We start from the raw sequence: 11,320 nt of genomic DNA on the forward strand, positions 1-11,320 counted from the left end.
AACTTTGGATGTTTAGTGACCATAAACAAGACCTGCAATAAACTGGAAGCTGCTACTGATCAGTGTTGCTCTTTGCACTGAGTTTTAAGTGGCCATTCACTGAGAGGATGCTGTCCAAGAAAGAAACACCTGCTTGTAAATCAATGCCTTAAAGCTTCACTAAAGTTTCATGAAAGAAGACAAAGGTTGTTTAGCAGCAATAACAATAAATATTTTTCAGAGAGTTTCAAATCTAACAAGTACCAACTATCAAGCATGATATTAGTAGTATGATAGGTTAGTCATTTCCAGACAGAGTAAGACTCCAAGTTGGTTGATGACTGTACAAAATGTTTGGAGTGACATTATATTAGGGACATGTACCCAAACATTAGTGGTAATATGGAATTTGGACTACATTGCCCAGACAAAATCTACAATAAATTCAAACCTAAGCTAAATTAGCAACACTGATTTTTCTGAAATTAAGAATAACATGTTCTTTAAAATTACAACTGTGACCGTATTCTCTTTAGTACCAAAATAAAGGAAGTTTATTTGTCACACACACTTAAAGTTTATGGATTAACCACATAGATTTCAAAAACAAGCAAACAAAACAAAAAAGACAGAAAAATCTCAAACACATCTGCATTCATAAGTGATCGGATTTACAGTTACTGTAACTCCTCTGTCAGGACACATCATTACCTCTACTTGGCAAAGTCAAAAACTGACAAGTTTTCAAAGCTAACTTACAAAACTGTATAAAAGAAATTAATACTTTCCATAATTATGGAAAAATCTGTCATCTCTATGGTAAAGTTTGTATTATGGGTCCTTTTTAATTTGCATAGTTTAAAAGGCTCAAAACAAAGTGCCTTTTCCAGAACACACTCCTTGAGTTCAACTTCCAATGGGGAAAAATGCTGAATACAATCAGCATAGTGTTCATATTTCCTCAGTCTCATCCTTTCATCTCTCTAAGCTTGGAGAGATACTTGGTTCTTCTTTCTACACCTTTGTCATTCAGGGTGACAAACGTGTGTGGAAGCTGCGTGGTCGGATCATCATGCTGACTTTGCGTAGAGAGTAATAATCCGAGTCTTTCCAAGAGTACCAGACAATCCCATCAGGACCCAGTGAGCCACGGCCTTTCGGAGTGTAATGGCCTCCCTGCAGAATTGGCAAACATGAAGTAAACAATTAGGTTTCTGAGAGTGTACTATTAGGAGGTTTCTGTTTGTGCTTACCCTGTAGTAGACTCCATTAAGGTTGGCATAGAAGCACTGGTTGTACCACCAGCCGCCGTGAGAGATCTCAGCACAGATGTTACCAGTGTCTGGAGTACTGAAGTGCTGCTTGTCATGGTACCAACCAAAGGAGTCCTGCACCGTGCCACTGAAACCTGACACATGGAGACGGTACTGATGCTCCTCATCTTCCACACTGAGACAAGCATAAGAACAGTCACAGAAGTTTTTACAAACTTATTGGAATACTTCTCAAGGGACTGCATTGCGGTTTTTTCACCTGAAGCTCTGGTAAAGGGCATGTTTATGCTGGATGCTCCAGTCTTCCAGGTCGATGCGGAGACTGTAGTCTCCCTGGGTGCTCAGCTCATGGATGTGATTGTTGCCCAACCAGAACTCTGAGTGCAGGTCACCAAATCCATCCCTGTAATCCCTCCAACTGCGGTCAAAGCTCACAGAGCCATCAACTCGCCGCTGGATCACGGTCCAGCCGCCACCTTAAGAAATGGAGACCCGCAAAGATCAAGACCTCAAAAAGATTCCTTTATTCCATGTCAGCTCAATCTGCAGCTTAGTGAAGATGCGAAGGGGAAATTGTGGCAAGTTTGTTCAAATACTTGATAGATTCAAAGAGTGCAAAGAACTTTTTTTTCTACTTTCTATTTATGTGGAGTAAACTTGCAGGTTTTATAGAGGTTTTTCAAAGGTTTCGCTCACCATCTGTGTCCATGTCACAATAAACCTCCACCGGCATGCTTGCTAGCAATGGCACCACAGTGTAGAGACCTGATCTCCTCACACCGTTATAGTAGATGGAGGCACAGTCTATGGGACAGTTCCCCATATGCTGGATCTCTGCAGGAATAGGATGTGAGACAAGACTCAGGACAAATTGGGATCTTTGGCTCCCTCTGGTGGACCATCACTACATGAACACGTACCTGGGTGCAGGGCTTCTTGAGTATTCTGCAAATGATTGGGCCGGACTATATTGATGGAACAGTCTGAGCTTCTTTTGACTTTATCCATCAGGAGGGTCAGATTATGTAACTGGTTCTTGGCAGAAAGATAATTTGGTAACAATTTTAGCCAATACAGAAAAACAGCCCAGAAGAAGATAAGGGATTACAGGTGGACATTATACCTGCAGGTCTAGGATGAGGGTGCCCTGCAGATGCAGCAGAGAGCTGGCCTCAGCATAATGAACCTCCAGCTCATGGAAACGCTGCTCCAAAGAGATGTTCAGGTGGAGCTTCTCTTCACTCTGATATATGAGAGAAGTATGTGTCAATATTGGACAAATGCACACAAAAACACAATGAAACTGCTGAACAGATTAGCATCACAGAGAGAAACTGTAAGTGAGATGACTTAAATGTTTTATCCAGTTTATCATAACATTTAAACCTTATTGAATATAACTATTGTAGTAGATATTGTATTTAGATCTGTGTGCTTGAACGTGGAACAAGATATTGTCAAATCCAGGGCTAAACTTTAATGTGTTAACATTATAAAGTCTGAATTTTTACCTAAGTTTCTTATTGAATTGCTTAATTGATCTAACAATACAGTCAATGTATTACATAAAACTACATGAAAGAAGACTACCAATTCCAGTAAAATGCAAAATAAATAAATAAAGAATGCCAGACTACGAGGTACAGAAACTATTTAACACTGTCACAAGAAACTCCCTAAATGTCTTCTTTTTTTAACTCTTGTAACTTCCTGTTTCAGTTAGCTGTGCTGCAGACCTGAACATAGCTTGCAGTAAATTTAACAAATAAAGTAATTTTAATTCAATCACACATACATTCCAACTGACTTTAGTTAGAAAGCAGTACATAAATCTCAATGTATTACTTAAATTAATTATAAAAAAACGTTTCTATCTCAGGAACCCCTGCAGATTACATCAAGTCAACACCCACTCCTTCTGGAAAAACCTACTGAAGACACTTTTGTCATCAAGCCTACAAAAACATATTGCTTGCTCCCAATTTTTATTTCTTTTTTATTACAAAAGTGTTCTTGCTTCACCAGGTCCATGATTCACTATTCACCATCTTACTCATCCATTTTCTTTACTTTCTTATCCTTGCCTGGTCTTGGGGAGTGGTGTCATGCAGGGTACACCCATGGCAAGTCGCCAATTCATTATAGGACAACAAAGAGACATACTGGACAAATAATATGCATAAATACCTTTCTATCTAATGACAATTTAGAGAGATCAATGAACTAATTAACCTAGCATTCGCATTTTTGAACTGTGGAAGGAAATTGGAGTACCCCAAGTGAACCATTGCGTACATGAGGATAACATGTAGTCTCCTTGCAGAAAGGCCCCAGGCCAGGATTCAAGCCTGGTGTTAGATATTTTTTAGTATTATCATTTTGTTGTTACTTTAGTTTATATTCAGTCTAAAGTATTATTGTGATGTTAGTATAAACTGACCTGGAGGTTACGACCGTCTTCATGCGAGATAGTAAAACTTTATGGTTCTCAGACCTTAAAGTTTTCTCTGGTGTTTATCTACCCAGTTTTAGGTGACAGTTTGACCTAGAGCTGAACTGAGCTCAGATTGTAAATTAGATATCACACCTGGAACTGAGTTGTTGGTCTGTTTGTGTTAAATGTTTGACAACCTCTGTTGTATCCTGACCTGCACCATGTGACTGTTTTCTTTGACAATAAAGAGGGAGCTCACGTGAAAGCAGATCAGAACTCTCTATGAACAACTTGAAGAAAGTTGTTGGTGGAGACTTCTCCTTCTGCAGAAGCCTGACCATGTTTAATTCATATACGTTGTCTGTGGTTATTTTATTGTAGGTTCGAGGAAAATACCCAACACCTGGAACCTTCATGCAGCAAGGTAACTGCAGTCACTATCTGAAAACTCAGATTCAAATTCAGCTGTGAAACATGCTGACAAAGCATACAAAAATAAAATTAAAAAAAATCAGGACCCTTCAACCCTGACGATGTCCATTGACAGACTAGTTCTTTCCAACATCTACCTGTGGTCACTGACTGATCCAGCTGAGCGCCTCTTTCTATATAAGCCCATCACCTGAGGACACATGAGGCAACACGTAGAGGAGGAGGCCAATCCTGTTAGTGACTAAGGTCAAGGACATTCTGGGATGGAAGCCAGCTCGATTACCTACAAACATAATTAGTCTACAAATAGTGGTATTTATTTCAATCTTGGCTTGGATAGAGGTAAAGTTTTACACTACTCGAGAGTAAGTGAATTTTTTACTATTCAAATATTTGAAACAAACATAAGATCAAGAAATATACATAATTAACATTCTACCCAAAGATTTTCCTTAATTTCTCACACACTAACACTGTTATTCACATTTTCATGTGTCACTGCAGACAAACTCAAAGCTGTTAAAAGGATCAGTCCTAATAGCTGACCCACATCTGCTTCAGTCACCTGCAGCTCGAGGACTTTGATGCGATGCCGGTGGTTCCTGAGTTCCTCCTGCAGCTCGGAGATGGTTTCCTTCAGAGCCACGATCTGCTGCTTCCTCTCCTCGTTCTCATGCAGCCAGTAAGAAACCTCGTCAGAGCAGCGGAACATATCCGGGCATCTTCTCTCATCCAGCTGGGGCAGCGTGGCCACCAGCCGGCACATCCCATCCTCCATCAGCTGTCAGAGAGGAGGATTCGGATTAAAAAGATTAATTATTTAATTAATAATAATAATAAAAAATTTTCACTTAATAAAACATTTTTTATTGGGGGTTTCAAATAATAAGTCAATCAATGAATTTTTACTTAAAATGTTTAAGGCAAAACCTTGAAGCAACCCTGTGCTGCTGACTTGAAATATATATATATCTATATATATGTATATATATATATATATATATATATATATATCTATATATATATATATATATATAAAAATTCCCTTCTCACCCACCGCGGGTGGTTCTTATCCTCTGAGCTCGGGTCCTCTACCAGAGGCCTGGGAGCTTGAGGGTTCTGCGCAGTATCTTGGCTGTGCCAAGGACTGCACATTTCTGGACTGAGATGTCTGATGTTGTTCCTGGGATCTGTTGTAGCCACTGCTCCAGTTTGGGGGTTACTGCCCCGAGGGCCCCGATGACCACAGGCACCACTGTGGTCTTCACCTTCCAGGCCCTCTCCAGTTCCTCCCTGAGGCCCTGGTATTTCTCTAGTTTCTCGTGCTCCTTTTTCCTGATGTTGCAATCACTTGGTATTGCTACATCTACCACAACGGCTTTCCTCTGATGTTTATCCACTACGACAATGTCTGGTTGGTTCGCCATTACCATTTTGTCTGTCTGGATCTGGAAGTCCCACAGGATCTTAGCTCTGGCGTTCTCCACCACCTTTGGGGGTGTTTCCCACTTTGATCTTGGGGTTTCCAGTCCATATTCTGCACAGATGTTTCTGTACACTATGCCTGCCACTTGGTTATGTCGCTCCATGTACGCTTTCCCTGCCAGTATCTTGCACCCTGCTGTGATGTGCTGGACTGTCTCAGGGGCCTCCTTGCACAACCTACACCTTGGGTCTTGTCTGGTGTGGTAGATCTGGGCCTCTATTGCTCTGGTGTTTAGGGCCTGTTCCTGGGCTGCCAGGATGAGGGCCTCTGTGCTGTCCTTGAGTCCAGCTTTTTCCAGCCATTGGTAGGATTTACTGATATCAGCCACTTGGGTTATTTGCTGGTGGTACATCCCATGTAGGGGCTTGTCCTCCCATGATGGTATCTCTGGCACCTCAACCTCCGTTCCCTGTTGTCTGAGACATTCACTGAGCACATTGTCTGTTGAGGCTTTGTCCCTGATGTATTTATGGATCTTAGTTGTTTCGTCCTGGACAGTGGTTCTCACACTCACTAGTCCTCTGCCTCCTTCCTTGCGGCTCGTGTACAGTCTCAGGGTGCTGGATTTGGGATGGAACCCTCCATGCATTGTTAGTAGCTTTCTGGTCTTAATATCTGTGGCTTTTATCTCCTCCTTTGGCCAGCTAATTATTCCAGCAGGGTATCTGATTACTGGCAAGGCATAGCTGTTTATCGCACGGATTTTGTTCTTGCCATTGAGCTGGCTTCTCAGGACTTGCCTTATTCGTTGGAGGTATTTAGCTGTGGCTCCTTTCCTTGTGACCTCATCGAGGTTGCCATTTGCTTGTGGTATACCTAGGTACTTGTAACTGTCCTCTATGTCTGCTATTGTTCCTTCTGGGAGTGAGACCCCTTCTGTGTGGATGACCTTCCCCCTCTTTGTGACCAGCCGACCACATTTCTCTAGTCCGAATGACATCCCAATGTCAGTGCTGTAGATCCTGGTGGTGTGGATCAGTGAGTCGATGTCTCGCTCACACTTGGCGTACAGCTTGATGTCATCCATGTAGAGTAGGTGACTGATATTGGCCCCATTTTTGAGTCTGTATCCGTAGCCAGTCTTGTTGATAACTTGGCTGAGGGGGTTCAGACCTATGCAGAACAGTAGCAGAACAGCGCAGAGCATCTCCTTGGTATATGCCACATTTGATGGACACTTGTGCAAGTGGTTTGCAGTTGGCTTCAAGGGTGGTTTTCCACAGCCTCATCGAGTTTGCAATGAAGGCTCTCAGAGTCCTGTTGATGTTATACATCTCTAAGCATTCAATGATCCAAGTATGCGGCATTGAGTCATAGGCTTTCTTGTAATCGATCCAAGCCATGCACAGGTTGGTGTGTCGGGTTTTGCAGTCTCGGGCAACTGTGCGGTCTACGAGGAGTTGGTGTTTGGCTCCTCTGCTATTTACACCGATACCCTTCTGTGCCGTGCTCATGTGTTTATCCATGTGTTTGCTTATCTTGGCCGCTATGATGCCTGACATGAGCTTCCAGGTTGTGGAGAGGCAGGTTATTGGTCGGTAGTTGGGTGGGACTGGACCCTTTGATGGATCCTTCTGGATTAGGATTGTCCGCCCTTCAGTTAACCATTCAGGGTGAGTCCCACTTTGTAGCAGCTGGTTCATTTGGGCTGCCATTCGCTCATGGAGAGCAGTGAGTTTCTTTAGCCAGTAGGCATGGATCATGTCAGGCCCTGGTGCTGTCCAGTTTTTCATACCTGAGACTCTTTCTTGGACATCTGTCACAGTGATGGTTACCGGGGCTTGCTCAGGGAGGTTGCTGTGGTCCTCTCGTAGAGAGATCAGCCACTGTGCATTGCTGTTGTGGGACGCCTCCCTTTCCCATATGCCTTTCCAGTATTGTTCTGTCTCCAGCCTTGGTGGGTCTGCTCTGTTGTTATTGTTACCCTGCCATTGAGAGTACACCTTAGCTGGTTGAGTGGAGAAGAGCCGGTTAATCCTTCTGGATTCATTCTCCCTTGTGTATCTCTTTAGGCGGCTGGACAAGGCTTGGAGCCTCTGTTTGGCAGTCTCGAGTGCTTCAGGTATGGGCATCTGCCTGTACTTTCTGGTACTGGTCTTTTCATTGCACCCTTGTGGAGCTCTGACAGTTGGCTCACTTCCCTCCTTGTTACCTTGATTTTAGCCTCTAACCGTCTTTTCCATGGTGGGTATTGGGTCTCATGGTTGCTCTTATAGCCAAGTATCTCAAGGATCACTGATGCTGAGTTGTAGATCAGCTCATTGGTTTCTGTTATGGTGTTGGTAGGGATCGTTCTCAATGCTGCATTCACATTCTCAATGAGACTTTCAGATGGTACTTCACTCAGCCGTTGTAATTGGCGCCGGGGAGGCCTGGTTGTCATTCGGGTCATGATTCTCTCTCTCAGGTCAGCAGCTGTCTCGTTCAGCTCTGTTTCGCTCATTGGGGCCGTGTATCCCTCACTGGGTGGGGACTTGTAGTTAAGTCCCCACAGTCCTGACATCCGGGTTCCTCCCTTTTGCCGTAGCATTTGTGTTGTATCTCGTCAATCTCAAGTTGTGATAGCAGTTGCCGTTTGCGGATGTTGGAACACTGAGCTACTAGTTGTTTAGCGCTTAGTGTTGACTGGGGATGTCGAAGTAACCATTCCTTCCCCAGTCTTTGCATGTAACCTCTCTCACTAGGGTTACTTGAGTAGTAGCATTCCAACAGATCCACATTTTCATCTCTCGCCCATTTCCGTCTTGTTCCAGTAGCCCATTTGTCATCAAGGTGCTCTGGTTCCCCAACACCTGACGCAGACCTTGTTTGGCCGGGCGACGTCTGAGCCGGCATGTTACGCAACTTAGTATCTCTCATGGTATGAGGTAGGCAGTAGCTTGAAGGGTCTTGCCTAAGGACCCAGACTGGATTCGAACCCTGCCCTCTCGGTGATATACTGATGCCTTATGTATTGCCTTATATATATATATATATATATATATATATATATATATATATATATATATATATATATATATATATATATAGATAGATATATCTATATATATATAGATATATATATATATATATATATCTATATATATATATATATATATTATAGATTATATATATTATAGATTATATATATATATATATATATATAGATATATATATATATATATATATATATATATATATATATATATATATATATATATATAATCTGTTTAATTTATTTTAATTAATATATATATATATATATATATATTTTTTTTTTTTACTTCTCACCTATCTCTCTAGATTAAAAATGCAGATTATTCTATTCTTTTCTAAATCAAATAAGCTGCTATAATACAATTTTGCCAGATGTAGTCACACACGTGAAGCAGATTGGTCTGAATGTTTGTGTTTTATGCACTGCTGGCTGACATACAATGCATATAAAAAGTTTGAGTTGTGATAAATGTGAACATGATTAGTATTTTCAGGACTTTTTCCACTTTTAATCTGGAATGTAATCTGGACAACTGGATTAAAAATAAGATGCAATATTTGGGGTTTAAAATATAGTTTGAAAAACCCATTTGGTGGATATTATGCATAAAGGCTGGCACTCTTAAACTATGTTGAAGCGTGTTTTAAGTTTATTAGAGCATTTGTGTTTATTTTGCAGGATATCTTCTATATTGATAATGTCTGGTCAGTCTGTGAGGATGTGTCCATTTCACAGCCCTCTACAGATTTTTAATTGGACATTGTCACTGATTTGGATGCACGGTGTGGATCTTTGTCGTGCCAAAATAGGTTCCTCTTCATCCTCAGTTTTCCAGAAGCCTGAAGGTTTTGTGGTGGCACAAACAGTCCCAAAGACCGTCATCTGTGTTGCCATTATACTTTTTTGTCCATATCTATCATTAACATGGAGGATTATTGGTACATATATTACACAGCCCCTACTATTAAGTAGGGGCTGTCACTATAAGTGTGACTACTGATTAATTCTAAACACAGTTAAATCTGCAGTTATGATAGAATATTCACTTGTGTGCAACAAGATTATTTAAGGCTTTTCTATCCCTTCAAAAATATTGTCAGAGTGATTTGTATAGTTACAAGGAAAACTGTTGGAAATAATTTGCTTTGAACTTTTACATCCACCATATGTAAACATCGCCAATAAGCCAATTAAACAAGTGCAAAATGATAACACAAACAAGCTTTGTTGCTTTTATGTTATTTCTTATCAATTTATAAGTCCCTCTGTTGTAAAAATTCTTTCAAAAATAATCTGTTGTGCATATTTTTTTTTATTTATTTTGAATTTTGTATCAAGTTTCCAGATGTCCCTTCAGCAGTTTTCCAGCTGCATTTGCTTTTACCTTGAGACCCCACTGATGTGATCAATAAATTTGTGAATCTAATTTGAGAGGTGATGATTATAAAACTTCACCTTCATTTTACATTTCTGCAGAGATAAAACTTTTTATGAGACGCTTTTTCACACTGTACTATTTTGACTTTAAATATTTTACAGTTTAGAATAGCTCCTTGGCTGATGTATTATGTTTTCTCATCATTTCCATAAACCATACATTAAATAATCTACCTCCACATCAATTGTATTTGGTAAATAAATGCTGCAATGTTACTATTTCAAAGAGAGCCTAAAAAAGATGAATCCCATTAAAAAAAATTAAAAAAAGCAACAGTTAACAATAATAAACATGTTCAGAAACATTATTTTTTAGGGATTAATACCTGGTTTGTGTACTCCCCACACTGTAAACCTCCGCCATTGCGTGAAGTTGAAGTGTTCAGGTTGTCTGCTTTGGCCTCTGGGAGCAGCAGGATGAGAAAGCAGAGAGTGAAGCCCACACTCCAGCTGAGGAGGCTGAATGAGATCAAACCCATCGCTGTCACAGGGTCTGACTGTCCCCTGCCTTTTCACTCAGGGTGGGCGTAGGATGTGGACGTATGCACTTCAACATCTGATGCTCTGCTGGCTTTCCCTGAATGAAAAAAAGGGAGGCTAAGCTACACTTTAAGTCAAATTGAAAATCTGATCACACTTTAGGAAGACGATGTTGTAAGAAGTTGTAAAAAACAGGCCACTTTAACTTGTGTCAGAGTACAAATATGGCATTTCCAGCCTAAAGCTAAGAAAACACTGCAGTACTCACCCCAGCTATACAACACCTATTGACCCCCTCATGGCTCTGTTTGGGCCAGGGGGTTCTCTCCATTTTTAGTTAAATTCTCCTCGTTTTTATCTCCTTCTGAGTTGCTTTCTCTTAGCCCATGTCTTCCTCGTTCCCTGTCGGTGTAGAGATCCTAGTCCAATAATCCACCTCTAAGAGGATTCAGTGCAACTGAGAAAAGGCAGGGAGCATGACAAATAGGGTGATAAAATTCTGACGTAAAGTGAGAAGTATAGAAACATGATGAGAAAGTAATTTTTTTATATGTGAAAATGTATTTTGTTTTAAACTTTAAGTCATGTACGCATAAAGGTAAACCAGCTTTTCTTAAGAAAAAATATTGCTTATAAACCCCCCCCCCATAAAAAAACAACATATTTTCTGTTTTTCCTTTTTTCAAATGTCACACTCTGCAACGGAGGTTCCCAATCTGTGTTTAATGGTTACTGTTTAATTTATTTTACTTAACTTTAATTTATTTAATTTGCTTAGAAGAAGAGATTAAGTAATTAATGTAAGACTGAAACAGTTCACA

At 40.6% G+C, this 11,320-nt stretch overlaps 1 protein-coding gene across 2 annotated transcripts; it reads right to left on the bottom strand.

Moving 5' to 3' along the window:
* Positions 1-505: 505 nt before the first annotated feature.
* On the bottom strand, positions 506-10,912 carry si:ch211-203k16.3 (fibrinogen-like protein 1). 2 transcript variants are annotated; one of them, XM_055019943.1, is made up of 9 exons: positions 10,768-10,912; positions 10,346-10,596; positions 4,685-4,900; positions 2,377-2,496; positions 2,174-2,282; positions 1,950-2,087; positions 1,513-1,729; positions 1,233-1,428; positions 506-1,155 (listed from the first exon to the last, which is right to left on the bottom strand). In XM_055019943.1, exons 2-9 carry the CDS (start codon positions 10,496-10,498, stop codon positions 1,009-1,011), a joined length of 1,296 nt encoding a protein of 431 aa, XP_054875918.1. In that variant the 5' UTR covers positions 10,499-10,596; positions 10,768-10,912; the 3' UTR covers positions 506-1,008. The 2 variants fall into 2 exon arrangements, with proteins under 2 accessions (XP_054875918.1, XP_054875917.1); XM_055019942.1 differs by having other exon boundaries at positions 2,174-2,288.
* Between the last annotated feature and the right edge of the window lie 408 nt (positions 10,913-11,320).

Source organism: Poeciliopsis prolifica, unplaced genomic scaffold (genome assembly GCF_027474105.1).
Source record: "Poeciliopsis prolifica strain line A6 unplaced genomic scaffold, Auburn_PproV2 SCAFFOLD065, whole genome shotgun sequence".
Lineage (NCBI taxonomy): Eukaryota > Metazoa > Chordata > Actinopteri > Cyprinodontiformes > Poeciliidae > Poeciliopsis > Poeciliopsis prolifica.